The 17,728-nt window shown below is 45.4% G+C and overlaps 1 protein-coding gene across 1 annotated transcript in view; it reads left to right on the top strand.

Moving 5' to 3' along the window:
- TXNL1 (thioredoxin like 1) overlaps window positions 1-17,728 on the top strand; it is a 174,135-nt gene that overhangs the window by 134,625 nt on the left and 21,782 nt on the right. Inside the window, exons 6-7 of the mRNA XM_085630116.1 lie at window positions 452-624; window positions 13,482-13,586. Of these exons, the coding sequence (XP_085486242.1) occupies window positions 452-624; window positions 13,482-13,586 (278 nt within the window). The remainder of the gene's footprint in view (window positions 1-451; window positions 625-13,481; window positions 13,587-17,728) is intronic.

Below are 17,728 nucleotides of genomic sequence, written 5' to 3'. Positions count from 1 at the left end.
GCTGTGCGGCCGCAAAAGTGAAAGTAATCGCGGTAAAGCGCGGCGCCCGCGCACATGCACTGTAGCTCTAGGCTGGCCTGGTAGCACTTTTTGGAGCCCCCTCAATAAGTCTCGCCAGACCAGCGCATGCGCTGGGTCAGGCGAGACCTAAAAATGGGACAGAGTACGTAATACCATGATTAACGTCATACAAGAGGTCTGATTGCAGCCATGACAAAGGAGCCTGAGGTTTATCTTTTTAATTGCTCTTGTCTTTAAATTAAATAAGTAGATGGTAAGATCATTTAAAGCATGATGAAGTATTCTGGACAGCAAGCTGCAAAACTGTGGTTACAGTTTTAAATTCTTTCCTTGTTTCCCTTTGTTTGTATTAACTGCTACTGGGTATTTGTTATGAATTAGCGGAAGCCACACATGACTATTTGGTAAATCTCATTCTTGTTTCCTGTAGGTCAAGGCCCCAAGTATGTTAAGATTTTTATCAATCTTCCTCGATCTATTGATTTTGATGAAGCAATGCAAAGTGAACCAACCCAGGCATTGGAACTGGCACCAGACGATCTCAAAGAGGATGGGATTGTTCCGCTCCGCTATGTAAAATTTCAGAATGTGAATAGTGTAACAGTAAGTAATATTTACAAAACTCCGGGGTGAAGCATAACATGCTATGGATTTTAGAGTGGAAGTTGCATAACAATCAATTCACTTAATTTGAAAATCTTATAAATTTGTAAACTCGTATGTTTAATCGCTGCAGTGCATGTGTTCTAGTGACTTCTAACTAAATGCTTTGACATCTGCCCAGTAGAGGTTTTCAGAAATGATTTTGTCATCCTCTAAGAAATCAAGGTTGTTTCAATTTATATTAACATGTTAATAGTCGCTGTAGGTGCACATAGTTGCTCTTACATTTGAAGTGTAAGGACCACCATGTCATATATTGATGTGGAGCAGTTGGTGCTTTGTTTCATCCCTGAAATGTTCATTCATGTAGAAGTCTGTGTGTCGTAGGTTTCATAGTTTTCCTTCAGAAGTGAATCCTCGACGTCCCTCCATCCCAGGACCTTTGCATTATACTCTGCTCCTAATTCCATTATAAGATCCGGACTCTCTGCGACAACTTCAACGAGCAGAACTAGGCACCAACACTACACCTACAACCAGCAACGCAACCCAGCCTACCATCACTGTCTGGACCCATGTCACCACAGAAGACAGCGCTATGAACATGACAAGCATACACTCGGGAGCCCCCACCGACCCCTGCCCGACGTACATCTTCCACAGATCCGCCTTCGCTATAGCACCCGAATTACGACGTACCATCAACTGCACCCTTGAACCAGGCGCGCTCCCTAATGACTAGAAACATGCAGAAGTCAAGCCCCTCCTCAAGACGCCCTCCGCAGACCCAACGGATCTCAAGAACTACAGACCCATCTCTCTCCTCCCCTTTCAGCTAAAGTCACTAAAATCGTTAACCAGCCCACGAACTTCATAGAATCCAACTTGATCCTCGACACTTCCCAATCCGGATTCCGCATCAACCACAGCACCAAGACTGTCCTCCTAGCCGTCAAGGACGACATCCTCATCCTCTTCAACCAAGGCCAAACGGCTGCCCTCATCCTTCTAGACCTCTCAGCAGCCTTCGACACCGTCTCCCACTGCACACTAACCGCCAGACTCCACGACGCCGGCATTCAGGGGACTGCCCTTGACTGGATCTGCTCCTTCCTCACTGGCCAAACTCATAGAATCAGACTCCCGCCCTTCCTCTACGAACCCACAGAGATCAGCTGCAGAGTACCCCAAGGATCCTCACTCAGCCCCAAGCTCTTCAACATCGACATGGCCCCTCTCGCCACCATTGTCAGAAAACACGGACTCAGCATAGTATCCTTCGCCGACAACACCCAGCTCATCCTCTCCCTCACCCAAAGAACCCGACATCACCAGACACAGCCTCCAAGAAGGAATGAAAGACATCACTGCCTGGATGAGCAGCAGCGGCCTGACGCTCAAATCAGAGAAAACTGAAGTCCTCGGATCTACCCCTTCCGCATGGGCCAACACCTGGTAGCCCACCGCCCTCGGCAACTCTCACACTCCCACGGACCACGCCCGCAACCTCTGCATCACACTCAACTCCTCCCTCACCAGGAACTGACAGATCAACGCTGCATTTTCCACGTGCTTCAATACCCTCCGCAAGACCTTCAAATGGATCCCCCACCGAAATCAGAAATACCGTCACCCATGCACTCATAACCAGCAGACTGGACTACGGGAACGCCCTCTATGCCGGAATCAACAAATCTCTACTCCTCCTGGTAAGTATAATAAAATAACACTGTTCAAACTCTAGACCATCCAGAACGCCGCAGCCAGACTTGTCCTCGGTATCCCACAACAAGACCACATCACCCAGCACCTACGAGAACTCCACTGGCTCCCCGTCAAAAAGAGTGACCTTCAAGCTCTTGACTTATGCCTACAAATCCCACCACAACACCGGACCCCAATACCTCAATGTTATTATCTTCTTCTACGCGCCCAAGATAAGCATCCGCTCTGTCGATCTTGCCCTGGCCAAAATTTCACGCATCAGCAGAGCCAGAGCTGGAGGGATAACCTTCTACATCACAGCCAAGACCTGGAACAAACTCCCCCCTCAGCATCAGACGAACCCCCACACAGCAAGCATACAGAAAGAGCCTCAAGACCTGGCTCTTTGGGTGAGACGGAGCTTCTTGAACCCCCCCCCCTCAAGCCCTTGAGACCCTCACGGGGGAGTAGTGCGCTTCACAAATGCCTGATTGATTGAGATGTTTGGGTTAAACATAATTACCCTGCTCCCTTTGGGGGGGGAAAGTAGGTGATAGTCTAGAGCAATTCAAGAAAAGCAGGGGTTTACTTTGACACCGGGTAGGTTGTTTAGGCTAGTCTGTTTAGCTAGCAGTGCAGAAAGTTCAGTGTCTCGGGACAATCTGATTACAGTAGTTCTCACCAGCTACCACGTCCTCACCAAGAGCCATAAGCCTTACTTAAAACTGAAATATGTGTACTTCTAGAAAAGAAAAGCAAGAACCCACACATCAGAGAAGACCATTTTAAGGAAATATAAATGAACAAAAAATTGAAGGAAACATTTTAAAGTAAAGACATTTTTAAGAAAACACAATTAAACCGACTTTTACATTAAACTTGAAAAGCAAGGCGTAATTGAATAGTGTTATTTTATTATACTTACCAACTTGAAAGTATGGCAAGTCTGGAACCAAATGTGTTTACTCTGGAAAAATGTAGTGTACCCTTTGTCAGTTAGTGAAACGTTTTTAAAATTCAAAAACATACCAAATATTTCTACAATTACTGAAAATATTTGGTTTCTCGGTGGTGGTTTTCTAATAAAACGTTTTTCAAAGAAAACACATTTCACTTATAGGGAATATGGAGATTTCCTTAGAATAGTGATGTAAATGCCAGTCTCTGGCTGTCACTACAAGTGTGTGCTTTTTTTCTCTTTTGGATGATTAGAAGATATACATTTAAAATGCTTAACTTGACACAGATTCTTCCAGTGCTTTAGTCTCCAGACTGCTTGGTGTAGAATAAACCTGCTCTACCTTACATTTATTGCACCCTACCTACCCTTACATGTCCTCAATATTTTCTGTAATCATCCCTTTAATATTTCTGTATTAGAGTGAGCGAGTAGCTGAACTTGTTGACCACCTCGTTTCCGCTGAGATTATATTATATTTTACATGAACACAGTATGCCACAGACTTCCCAACCTATACAGATTTATCCATGGGTATGCTTGTTTGAGAACTGATTCTCTGCTGCAATTCTTGTCTGCTCTCACAAAGAGAGGGCTTAGTTCAGCCAGGACTGCTTAATGTGGAAACCCATTTAGACCATGGAAGTGCCACCTTTTTGAGTATGCTCAGTTATACCATAAAGGCACTTGACTTGTTTCAGAACTTAACCCTTTTAATTGTGGGGGCATGTACAGCAAATTGATTTATCATCATTTTCAAGAACTTAACTGGTTTCTATAGACAAGCGTTGAAAATGCAATAGGCCTCGCCTTTTATTAAGTTAAAGCCATTTGCTTTGCTACTGGTATTATATAGCAACGCAAATGGCTTTAACTTAATAAAAGGCGCGAGGCCTATTGCATTTTCAATGCTTGTTGAGGGGTGCCGCAGGTGTTTTTTCTCCTCCCTGGATGTTTGTCCACCGGGCTCCCTGAATTTCTGTCCCCCGCCCGGGAACCCCCATCCCAGGACTGATGGATTTCCTGTACTTGCTGGGCATATTGGTCTCATGCGTGGGGGGCGGCACCCGGGTGCTGGCCGGGTACCACATCTGGAGGTGAGTGGCCTTACGCTGGGTCTTGGGTGCGGGTTTTGGGTGGCAGGGCCAAGACGTTCTTCTTTGTCCCCCTTTCTGGTAGTTGAATGAGTGCGTCGATATGCTCAGACCTGCGAACAGTTGCGCCTCGAGGCAGATTGTCTTTAAGGGTGTAGACGCACAGAGTTCACAGGAGTTATTTTTGAAGGGCTCTCCCAGTTTGGGTGTATTTTATTTACGGCTGGTATTCATAGTCAGCAAAGGTTCCTCCCTTTTCAGTGCACACAAGGGTTTGCAGAGAAAGCTGCGACTGGACAAACAGCGTTTTATTTTGTGGCGCTATCATTGCTGAAGTGAGTCGAAAGTGTCAAGTGTGTGAGTAGAAGCACGCGAGGTGGATTGTGCCAGTGTGTCTGTCAGCATGTAATTGCCTGCGAATGTGTCCGTGTACGATCCTGTCTGCTTTTGAGTGAGTGTCCTGCTGTGAACGAGTGGGTGTCTGGATGTATGAATGAGGGTGTGGCATGTTAGTAAGAGAGTGAAGGACTGTGGATGTGAGTGAGAGCGCATGGATGCACAAGTGAATACATCAATAGAGTATGTTGGCGTGCTTGGGTGCGTAAGTGGAAGAGTGCATACACGTGTGAATGCGTAGTTGAATACGAGTGTGTGTATAAGGCAGAGAATGCCCGGGTTCATGACCACTTTGTTGTGAAAGTCAGCTCTCTTGTAAGCGCTGAGGAGCAGCCCATGGCCAGGCTGGCGCTAAGGCCAGCGTTCATCAGACCCCCAGGCCTCTGTGTTCAGAAAGAGAATTGTGATAGTCGGAAGGGCCAGGCCTTCGGAGGCGGTTCCAATTAGAATATTATTTATATGGGGACTGTCCTCCGTGGGCCTTCAGCAACCAATCGGGAGCTGCTGACGCGAAAGGCATCAGACACGAAGACTACAGCCCTCCCCAATACCCATTCCCTCAAGAAGCTCTCTCAGCCCGTTCCGAGGGAGGGGGAAGGCGCGTCAACCGCAGAAACAAAGACGGCTCCCGTAGAGCCCGCCCGCCTTCCACATTCCCGGTGAAAGCCCGAAGTCCACTCACCAGCCAGCCGGAGGAGTGAGAGCGAGGGGCCGAGCCGCACAGACGACGTGGGAAAGGCACAGCTTCCCACCCCTGTGCACGCACCCCTGGACCAGTTGGACTGGCTCGCGAGCCGTCCCAGTTGGACTGGCTCGCATAACTGGTTTCTTATCTTTATGGGGCCATGTGTTTGGCCCCATAAAGATAAGAAAACCTTTCACGCCAGCAGTAAGTCGGGGCAGCCAGTCCAACTGGGACGGCTCTAAAAGCGAAAAGTGTACGTCACAAGACGCTCCTTTCCAATGGCTTGTCACCGGTGACGCCAGCCAATGGAAAGGAGGGGCGGGGCTTAAAGCCCACTAGAGAAATCTAATCAAAAAATTAAATCTCGCCAGAGAGACTGCGCATGTCTGTGCAGTCTTACGCCAGGCGAGACCTAAACAAAATGGCTTTTAAAACACACAGCTTTGTGCTCTTTAACAACAGAGGAGTAGTTTCAAGCACCATCTCTGGAATCTTTTATTTACTGCATTGAAACCTTTTGTAATACGACAAGGCAAAGTTTGAACATGCTTTTTCTATTATTACCTCCCCTTCACTGACTGCCCCCCCCCCCCCCCCTTTTTTTTTTTAGGTCTCGCCTACTCAGCACGCAAGGAGGGAACTCTTTGAATCGCTCAGGACTTTTTGGGAAATTTGTGCATGTACTGCACTGTTCCCAATGAGCCCTCGTGCATGTGGTGTTTACCTTGCAGGAGCGAGCAGCGGCACCATCTGTTTGTAATTATTGCGCCTGCCGCTGCTTGCTCCTGCAAGGCTTTAACTTTCGGGGCCGCACTTGTCTTTCAGCTTATCATTGCGGCCGCACCTCGTGCTCCATTACTTGCTGCTCCTCCTTACCGTCCCTCACCCCGCCGCCATGTTACTTTAGCACTGCCTCAGATCTTGTCACGTGACGTGTGCCATAAAGGCTTCCCGTAAACACTACTTTGTTCCCAGCTGTCACGCTTCATCGTTCATCACTGCGGCCGCAGCTACCGCTCAGTTGCTTGTTTTAGTTGCTTTCAGACCAGCCCATGTTTTGTTCGCGTGCTTACTTACATGCGAACTGAAAAACGTAATCTCTGAAATGCTCCAGATCTTCACGGGTTTAAATTCCCAGTTCTTTATTTTCATTTAATATGCAACTTGAAAAGCCCAGGCTGTGAAATGATGCGAATGCCTGCTGGGTCAAGCGATCACCCAGGTCTGCTGAGAAAAGAGATTTTTTTAGGAACTTTCTTTCACTGCACCTGTGAGAATGCATTTGGTTCTAGTGCTGAGTCCACACGCAAGGACATGGTGCAGGGAAACCGCACTCACGCCAGTGATCCCTACGGGGGCCGCCTGGCAGCGGTGCCAGGGCAGCAGTACTGCTAAGGCTGCTTTGAAGGCAGCCTGCAGAGCCTTGCCTAGACATGGTTCCGCCGCGGCTGCATCAAGAGGAGACCTGCTACCCGCACAGGGCACAGCCGTTCTCTGTGGAACATATAAATCCGACAGGTAAGGTCACCTCCTCCTCCTCGCTGTTATGTGAATATTTTCTCCTGCAGTGTCAAAGATGCAGGTGAGACAGCGATAACTTTTAACCCACAGTACCTGCCATGAATGCACCCTGTATGAACCTCTGTCCATGGCAGCACTCAGCTTGCTTTCTCCTTTGCGGAGGAGAAGGGATGTGTGGTCAGGAGACATACGCCACTTGATCGTCACCTCTTGAGCTCAGCCTGGAACAGCATCCTCTGCAGAACTAGCTGCCCCCAGGAAGCTGGTCTGTAGGTCCCTTTGTTTGCACGATCTCCGTGCACAGTCCTGCTGTAGCCTTCCTGTGCGTAACTAGCACCCTGCAGAGCATAGGTACTGTAGGCACCGTCGCCCACTGCGGTGACAGCTTCCTCACGGACACCTCTTATTGCTTGCGACATTGCTGCATTCAAGCTGAGGTATACAATGCTACTGTGTGACATTTGTCACATACCTCTGCTGCCACCTGGCATCACCAAGCTGATGGTTAAAAACAAATTGCTTAGTAGGGCTTGGTCCTTCTTGCTTTAATAGCCAGTACTTGTACTCTAAGTAACAGATGGATATGGCATTGTCGTTCTCTTTCTTTAACCAGTGAGTGTATTTTTCTAATCCCCCAATGTGCCTATTTTGCGACTATCAGACAATCGTCCCTGAATATTTGGGTCATTATTATACCTGCAACACACTGAGTCCACTTCAGTAAAGATAACTTGAAGAGCAACCTTTCCAGATTGCTTAACAGACAAGCAACATCTCATTAAAAGCCTATCCCTGCATTAGAAGGTTTAAAATCTTCAAAACCAGCCACATGCTTTCTGATAATGCAATGTTTGGCAATAAAGGCATTGGAAGCGATCAGCCAGCTGGAGGGTGGGATATGGGCGTCCTTGAAAAGGGAGGACAGTGACAATTTATGGCTGAAAGACGGGCGATAAATTATATTTAGCTCACTGTCAATTCATTTGGTTGTCACGTGGCCCCGCCATAATGTGCCCAAACAACCAGACAACGCATCACACCATTGTGTGCTGTGTTTTGCATTAACGTTAAAGGGTGTAGCTACCAACAAGCATTTGCAATGCAATAGGTCTCGCATTAACATGATTTTGAGCTATTGGCATTGTAAATGACAATGCCTTCTATTTATGTTTAGGGTTTTAAAACATAAATATAAGGCATTGTTATTTACAATACTAATAGCTTAAAAAATGCAATGAACCTCACCATCTATAACAGAAAGGGCGCTTTAGCTATATCAGGTCAAAGAGCAAACACCCTGACTGGCGCAGATGAAAGCACCTCAGAATACTGAACGGACAGCAACTTCACCTGAAAGCAGACATCGCCTCGACCCTGCCTTTTCTCCATTGTTGTGCATATTTTTGGGGACAGGAAAGCGGCCTGCCCAACTGAAGGAGGCAGCGCAGCTTGCGAGCTAGACTGAGTGGTCACATATAGTATGCTCCCTGCCAACACTTGGCCTGGCATTCTTTAGATGGTTTACGGATATGTGCAGCTCAGTTGGTGTAGGCGCAGAGTGGTACAATGCCCAGCTCTGTCTGCTTGGGGTACGTGTGAGCGCCTGCACCAGACATCTGTAAGACTCACATATGCAAAAAGCATGTCGAGAGATTGCACTTCATAAGGGCAGCACAAAGGGGCTCCTGTGTGAGGAATACAAGAGTTCTTACCACAACAGAAGCAAAAACACACAACTCTACACTACACGGTGCATGAAACAAAAATAACAAATCAACATCTGGCTCTACAGTGCAGAGGTGCTGCGCCTCACTAGGCAAAGACTTAATCTTGGTTAACTTTATGAGCATGAACCACGTCAGTTAAGACAGCTGCTGGCCTCTGAGAATTACACGTACACGCGCGCGCGCGCCTCCTAACACGTGCATGGTCTTCACATTATTTTATACTTTGTGCCCGGCTGGGCGCACCATGGCACAGAGAGCAGGGAACATGCTTCGACATAGGTACCCGTTCACTTCACTATGGTGGGAATTTAAGCGCTTCGCCCCCCCTGGTCAGCTTTACATCAAACACTATATAAATTCTACAGTAAAGGTTGGCTTAGGCTGTCATGGCCAAAACTGAGTACACACCAAAACTGCAGGGTCACCACACACTGCACGTGCAGTACCTCACACTCCAGAAGCACTGCTCTGAAACGAGAGATAGTGCTTAAAGCCCCAACGCAACATACGAGTTTTTAATGTTATTGAACACATCATGTGACGATGACAAGGCACTATGCAAGAAGATAAGGCGTCGCTGACACACGTCCTGGTTTATGGCAGCTCCACAGAGGAGAGACAGACCCCCCCCTCCCTCCGCCCTCCTTACAAGATGTATGTGTACAATGGGGTCTCCACGGCCTACCAGCGAGGGGCCGCTGCAGCCCACGAGCCCAGACACTCATTAAAACCCACAGGGTGTTTTCATGCAAAGCAGGAGGCCGCAGCCACAGAACAGAGAGCTATAATTTCAGGGCCTCTTTTTAGGATGCGGGCGTCTCCCCACCCGCTGGCTCAAAGCGCTTGAAAAAAATAAAAGCGAAATCATAAAGATTGGAGACACACACAGTCCCCGTCGCCCCCCTAACAACACTCCCCCACCCCCCTCCTGCCCCAAGACCTCTGCTTCAGGAACCAAACCGAAGTCTTTGCCACTGAAAGGAGAACGTTTTGAGTGTTGCAGCTTGCAACCGGAAGAACCGTGTGTCAAGCAGGGCCCTTTCTAGGAGGCACAGGACTGTGTGGCACAGAGAGAGATAGGAAAGAGATGAATAAAGTAGGAGGCAAAGAAGAGCATAGTGAAGAGAGTAAGGGGATTAGGGGCGGGCAAGAGAAAGATGAGAAAAAGGAAAGACTGCGGGTGGGGGGAAACAAAGGAAAAATGAGTGGGGAGAGAAAAGGGAATGAAGAGGGCAGATCGCGATTGTAGAGGCAGGGCAGAGAAGGGCAGTGACGACAGAAATGAAGAGAGCAGCAGGGAGTGCCAGCTTCTAACCAAGCAGTCTCCGCTAAGACAACATAATTGTCTCCCCGTCCTAAGTGGCCACACCTTCACCTCCCACTTCAACGCAACCACCTCCCCACGGACTCTGAAATACACTCGAGCCCTTTCCACTCACCCTAGGTCCAGCCCATATCTGGAATTCCGCATGTGGTTGGAGCGGCCGGCAATCCTCTTGAACAGCGGACTTCGCCCTCAGGTAAAGAGCTTCTGCGGCCCGCCCTAGACCGAAAACACCTAGAAGTGCCTTCCACTTACATCATATCTGGCCTCGTATGTGAGAACCTTGCAACCTGTTCACTAATCGGACTATCTCTGAATTAATAGCTTGTGGTATGGTTGAAATAATGAATCACTTGTAACATACCATAAAGGCTGCCTGGAGGTGAACCGCACAGGCTCTCCAATCCAAATAATACACTCATTACCTCGCGCGCCCTCCTCTGCAGTCAGATTCTGGAGGACATCAGGGTCTAATGACAGTGATTCATTCTTTCCTCGATCCGTCTCCCTGCAGGTGACTAGCGTGACTTTCTGCTATGCGATTTCAGAAACATGATGTCAACAAGAAAAAAAAACGCACGCAAAAAAAAGCGCTCGCCAGTCAGCCACTGTTTATTTTTGCATTGCGCTGTCACTTTAAGCGCGATGAAAAAATAAACATGCGGCCTGCTTTCCTTCTGCCATGAAAGGTTTCTTGTCTTTATGGGGCCATGTGTTTGAAACACATGGCCCCATCAAGATAAGAAAGCTTTTACCACACACATAAGGCAACCGAGCCAGTCCAACTGGGACGGCTCTAAAAGAGAAAAGTGTAAGTCACTTGACGCTCTTTTCCAATGGCTGGCCACCGTTTAGCATAAACGGTGACGCCAGCCAATGGAAAAGAGGGGCGGACTTAAACCCCGCTAGTGAAATCTACCCTAACTCATTAAATCTCGCCAGCGAGACTGCGCATGTCTGCGCAGCCTACGCGAGGCGAGATCTAAAAAAGACCAAGCGAGTGAGGTTATTAGGAAAATAACTGTGTATTGCTCTGAGTACCCCATCCCCCTTACAAATAACATGCTTACAACTGTACCCATATTACTGGTAGGCACAGCACAGCTGAAGCTTACCTCTGTAGTTTTACGGCTAAAAGTAATTCCAGTCGGCGTGCCAGCCGCAGCCTGCCTTCCGAGTATACAACCCGAGGCGCAAGGATGCTGGGTGACCGCTTTCTTATGTATACGGAAGCGCCAAACTGCTCTTCCCCACAAACAGACCTGTGATGAACCCTTTATGTTTTACTTGTGCTTTAAAATTCTTTTTTTGGCTGTTTTTGTAGACGGGTCACTTACTTTTATTTTCTATACCAATTACATTTTATTTTCTTCCCATTATCGTGTTACAGAACCACCCTCGTGCAATTTCAATTTGTGTTTTTTTTGGGGGGGCTTTCAGCAATCAGATGCACACTCCTGCCCTAAGATTAAAGGGGCTGTAAAATGCGAAAAATCCTCCATTTCAGAAGAGACACTGTGGGCCTTCCTGGGCCAATTACTACCTCCAGGAGAGACGCTGGGTTGTCATGCGCAATGGTCCTTCTTAATTAACGGCCATTTAAGGAGTAAACATGGATGCGGTTTCGCTGCCGGTAAAGATGGTCTGCAAAGGGCAGGCCCAACAAGCCTCTGGACTCACTGTTTAGCATACTGGCGTGATCAAGAAAAAGATACTCTAAACCTGGATGGAGCATAGTGCATATTTCTAAAGTACACCCCAACCCCCGGAACTGCACGCAGCAAGTGGGATTGTGTTCCTTAACTTATTACCCCATCCCCAATGACAAAGATAATAAAAACGCTCTATCACCTTATAGAAAATGTACATTTTATTGCAATATAACACCATTTTAAACTTCTGAATAAAGCCTTTAAGGAAGCAGTAGAACGTAGAATTACACACCTCTGCTATAAAGGTACATTTCTTTCTAACAACTCGTATAGTTAACTAAAAATCACTTCCCTATGAACAAAATATGCCTCAGGCAGGCAAGATATTCACCTTAAAAACATGTTCAAAAGTCTGCACTTCAGAAAGGCTTAAAGGACAAGGCACTTTGTTAAAGAAGCATTTGCAATGCAATAGGTCTTGCATTTGCGCAAGTTTAAGCTATTGGCATTGTAAATGACAATGCTTTTTATTTACATTGTAAAAACGAAAACATAAATAAGTCATTGTCATTTACAATGGCAATAGGTAAAACTCACGTAAATGTGAGACCTATTGCATTGCAATTGCTTGTCTTTTTTTGGTTACACCTTCAAATGGAGATAATTTCTAGGTTCAGAACAAAGATCGTTCCATCTTAGCTCGAAGAAACAAATTGTTGTAAGAGGATTCTATAAAAAGTCGTATAGATAGATGAGTAACACTAAGTGCAGTATTGTGACTGGTCGTGAACAGCTTTGATAACCACATGTACAGTTTGTTATAGTGTAAATTTATTCTGGTGTATTATGCTTCTTCTACATCCGTTTCTTAGAAGGTGCGATTGTAGGAGAGGTTCTTTGTTTAACAGATGCGCATGTTCCAGAACGGCTGGCTTCGTTCCATACAACTACTGACCATGTGAATTCCATTTAGTTCAATTGCATATACATATATACAAAATCAGGCATGAAACATTCCCTAATGAATAGATGGTGAGTGTTTTGAAATCTTTACTCGCTAAAAGCAAAATTTTTCATTGGCTATGGTAATAAAATTGTTGAACCCACAATTCAAGACCAACTTTCATTTCTTCAAGATCCAAGGCATGGCACCACATAAGGAGTCATTGGTGCCCTACAGCATCAATCCTGTATTGTCCTGATCTGTTTACCAAGACTTTACATAGCCACAACATGCATGACCCTGAAGCCTTCTTGCAGTTACTTGTCTTTGTGTGATAGTCTGCCTCAAAGAAAGGACCTTCCTTTCCTTCCTCTGTTTTCTGCTGCCAAACGGTGTATATGCTTTAAATGGTAGTGCTCAAAACAGCTCTTGATTCTTTCAAAATGTGTCATTGAAGTGTGTCGTAATGCTTATATACAGTATAATAGTCACATTGGTACATTGCTGCAATCCTTTTTATGCTGTGCCATTGAGAATTCTAGTGTGCCAGTTTAAACCATTAGGGTTCTCCACTTGGCAGTTGTCACCTGGAGAGGAGAGCTGCCTGCATCTAATTGACCTTGCAATTGCCTGCATCTGTAATTGAACTTGTCACTGAATAAAGCTTCTTACTTTAATAGTGCGCATCATTACAGTGTTCTTTAATTTGAATACACCTACTTTCTGTGAGAATTTTAAGAACTCTGGTGCATGTTTTACGTTATTGATGGGGATAATAGTCCAGGTAGACTTCACATTAAAGGTTGTTATATGGGCCATAATATCTCTCATGCACTTGTATATATTCTTGCAGCTGTTTGTCCAGTCCAATCAAGGTGATGAAGAAACAACCAAAATCACATATTTCACATTTATTGGCACACCAGTTCAAGCAACAAATATGAGTGACTTCAAAAGAGTAAGTTTTACATTATTTTTCTGAAATGTTGCATTTAAATTTAATTCACATATTTGGGCTTCCAATAGTATAGTACTCTGGCCTACGGCAAAGATTATTTTCAGTCTGACTGGTTTACCCCATACTTAAGATTTCAGTCCTAGCATCCTTCGGCACCCAGTAAGATGCTAAATAATGAGTGCATCTTTTACAAAAACAAGTTATATTTAGAGCATTGTGATTGTTATTACACTATATACTCCAATTCCCTTAATGTAAAGGGCTTTTTTGTTACCCGTGTGTTGCTGGGCTGGTATATGATGTCCATGTATGTAAGTGGACACCCTGCACCAGTCCAGAAAACCCTTATGGTGATTTAAGAGGTCTTAGACAACCTTAGAAACCTCTCTAAGTGGTAGCTGTGGAGCGCGGCCTTCAGGCTTAGTCCAGAAGGAGTGTAAAGCAGCTTGTTTTACCAGAATGCAATCTTATAGGTATGGATTAAGTAAAAAGAACCTCCCAATGTATTTATAAAAATATTTATTTATTATGTCATACTCACTAATACATACAGCTAACTCCTACCCAGAGATCTACACAATGCACACAATACTTTGCATAGAAACCATGTAAATAGCACAGAATACACAGTGGACCCTAGGGGGGACCAAACCATATCCTAAAAGTGGTATAAGAACCACAACACGTATCAAGACAATGCCTAGAGGACGTAGAAGTGTCTGGGACCCAAGGACTAGGAACTCCACGGAGATCGTGTGCAGTGTGAGAACACGACCGCGTTCTCTGTACAAATCAATGTGTAAGTCGCGGTTGCAATTTTAAAGATAAAGGACCATTCCCAGTGGACCCTGAAGTAACCCTGTGGAAGACAGAAGGTTGGAGAGCCACTCCACCCATGGATACTCTAGTACCCACGTTGCCTACACCAGGGAAGCCGGGTGCACAGGTGTGAAGTGTTCTCGGAAACCGCAGTCGAACCTTGGAGGGCTTCAGGAAAGTGCTGCTGCTGGAGAAGGAGAAAGTGTCCGGTGGAATCTGAAGGTGGATTCAAGTTGAAGAGTACCTGCAAGCAGAGGGGTCAGACCAGAAGCCGTGCACGAGCTGTTCCGCGTCGGATGTCGAGAGTTTAGGGGGTCGGTGTCCGTCAGGAGCACCAACAAGCCTTGGCAACTGAAACAACGTGGATGTTGAAGAACAAGGTCTAGGGGACTCACCACAAACAGGGGAGTAAGACCAGGCCCCGAGCAATCAGGGAATCCCAAAAGAAGCAAAGGTGACCCTCAACAGGACCCACAGGCCGGAGACACTGGAGTCGCAAGAGGACCTTGAGCAACTCACCAAAAGATGCAGGCCACAGTGCAGACAATGCGTTGTGGAGGAAGATTCTGGTCACTGGATATGCTTGAGGTTGGGGCTACTTGGCGCAAGAAGATCTTGGTGGAAGGAAGCCAACAAGCTTTTGCAACAGCAAGTCGGCGCAGTGCACAAGGGTTCGATTCCTGCGGCTCCTACGAGGCATACTGACCTCAAACGTTGTGAGAGGGCAGGGCAGGCCTTGAGAGCTATGGAAAACCACCACCTGTGTTGCTGAGCCTGTCGAAGTCTGTGGAGCACAGGATCAGAAGACTCGTACTGAGAGCACTGATAGCCTAACAGAGACCTGTTCCAGAGCTTGGAATCATACCTCCCACACCGTGCACGGTGTGGAGGTATGGTTTCAAGATGTTTGATACTAAACATGAAGGGATTCATTGCAGCTTATTTTGAGATGGTCATTGCGTACTTACGTGGTGCCCCTCTATATGGTACATAACTGCTTCACTTAGAATGGACTACGTAGGCTGTAGGGGTGTCCTGCTCGTTCAGGGGCACCCTCACACTTGGAAACATGCACCCTGCCCTCAGGGTTGTACATTCCTGCTATAGGGGTGACTTATAGATTTTACGTGCAGTGACCCTAGATATAGGAGACCTATATCTTTTGTAAGTGGTGCTAGCACCAGCTTATACAGGCTTCAATGGCAGGCCTTTAGTTAGTTTGGATGGTCTCCCATGGGTGGCAAAAAACATGCTTCAGCCCATGGGGGACCTCTGGGGTACCTATGCGGTGGGTACCTTAGTACCATATACTAGGGACTGATAAGGGTACCTCTGTATCCAATCTGGGATGTACCTAAGTAGTGAACATAACAATTTAGGGGAGAAAACAGAGAGACTGGAGTCCAGATTAGCAGGATCTCAGTCAGACTAGTCAATTACAGCTTAGCACCAGGCAAAAAGTCATAGCAAAGAGGTAATTTATTGCATGCATATTAAAGTCCAAACTGTTTAACCTTTCAGACATTGATTGTCGAAAGATTTACATAATAACATGTTCATTCCAGGAGACTTGTGCTTCATTTGCTCATGCTGTACTTGTAGATGATTGGTGCTCTTTTATTTACTGCACCTGTTTGTGATTACCATAAGGTCTACAAAAAACTCTTGTGGCTTTTGTTGCCACTGTCTCTTCTGGATTTCTTTTTACCATTTATTTATTTCTCATTTCGTAGTGCCTCAGTGTGCTGTTTGCAAAGAGTTCATAAAAAAACAAATGAGGGTTCATATTTGTGAATTTTTACATATTTGCAAATGATTCATAATGATATGAGCTATTTGGAAGGTTATTAAAAGCACTCCGCCCTCCTGGCATCATGTCTCCCCATGCACTTTCAATATGTCCCCTGAATGTGTTACACCATTATCTTATAAAAAAAATCTTCAATGTGTTAGACAAAATCAAACGTTATTCTATTTATTCTTTAGATTGAGTCATTCAAGTCCATTCGGTCCCCAATTCTTCTAATGCCAATATGTTCAAATTTAACAATTGATGATCATTCCTCAATGCATTTCGGACTATTCAGTACTTCATCCGGAAGTAATTTTCCTTAGAGATGTGTGGGAGAAAAAGCAGCAGCCTACCTCACCAGCCTTCAAAACTAATCCATGTCATGTGAATCACAAGAAAAACAAAGAAAATAAATAATTATGTAAGGAAACTTGGGGAATGATCATTAATTGTTAATTTTGAACATATTGGCATTAGAAGAATTGATACTTTGTTTTGGAAGTTATTAGGAAAAGGGTCCGAATTTACTTGAAGGAATCAACCTAAAGAATAAAAACAATGACGTTTGATTTCGTCTAACACATTGAAGATGTGTTTGATAAAACAATGGTGTAACCCACTCAGGGGACGCATTGAGGATGCAAGGGTAGACACGGTGCCAGGATGGCTGCGTGCTTTTATTGACTTTTATTTACAGCCAAACCAGACTGTGATACCCTTTAGCACCCAAACAGAGTTTGATATGTTGATTAAATTTAAAGAATAAGGGAGGCGGGCACTGAATTATTATTCCTCCTATTTGTATGGTTCCCATTGACCGACGGCATTCCTCTGGATTGAAAGAATGTTCAAACTGAAAGAAATGGTTTTCAGTGTGATAGACTTAGGTATTCTGATGTCAATGTACAGCAATCTTTGCATTGGAAACAAGTTACTAAACCAAATTAGATCTGGTTGTGTGACAGTAAGTAGGCCGTGTCTCCTTTTAAGGAGTTTGTTCTCAAAAAGATGTGTTAAGTTTCAGTCCAGTGCTTATCAGTGGTTTCATGATGAATTTATCTGATTGAGCCGTGAGAAAAAGCATGCTTATTTGCAGACCATACCAAATTCTGACATATGGATGATATTCCAGAGTGTGAAAAAAGATGTCTCTAGGACAACTGGAATGGTAGCCTAGGTGCAATGTGCCCACAAGCAAAGTGCTGCATTAAGAGCATGCAAGTGGGAGGCTATGGAAGATAAGAAGTTATAAAGTCACTGTGGAAGAAAGATCTGATTAAAGTTGCAAAATCAGGCAAAATGTCAATATAGAGGAGCAGTGAGAGATGTATAAGGAAAGTTGTGTCTCTAGGTGAAACAGATAGTGTTAATGTGTACATCACTATTCGGTCCTGTATTTAAAAAGAAATAAGAATCATCATCTAAATGTTTAATGCCTGGCACTAAGCCTATGAGACCAATACTACTTGAGTCTCAGACAAAGGGAAGTTATAATGAGAGGTGAACATTGATAAAGCTAAAGAGAGTGTGC

The sequence above is a fragment of the Triturus cristatus genome, chromosome 2_1 (genome assembly GCF_964204655.1).
Source record: "Triturus cristatus chromosome 2_1, aTriCri1.1, whole genome shotgun sequence".
NCBI lineage: Eukaryota > Metazoa > Chordata > Amphibia > Caudata > Salamandridae > Triturus > Triturus cristatus.
This window is presented reverse-complemented; position numbering and strand designations above follow the sequence as displayed.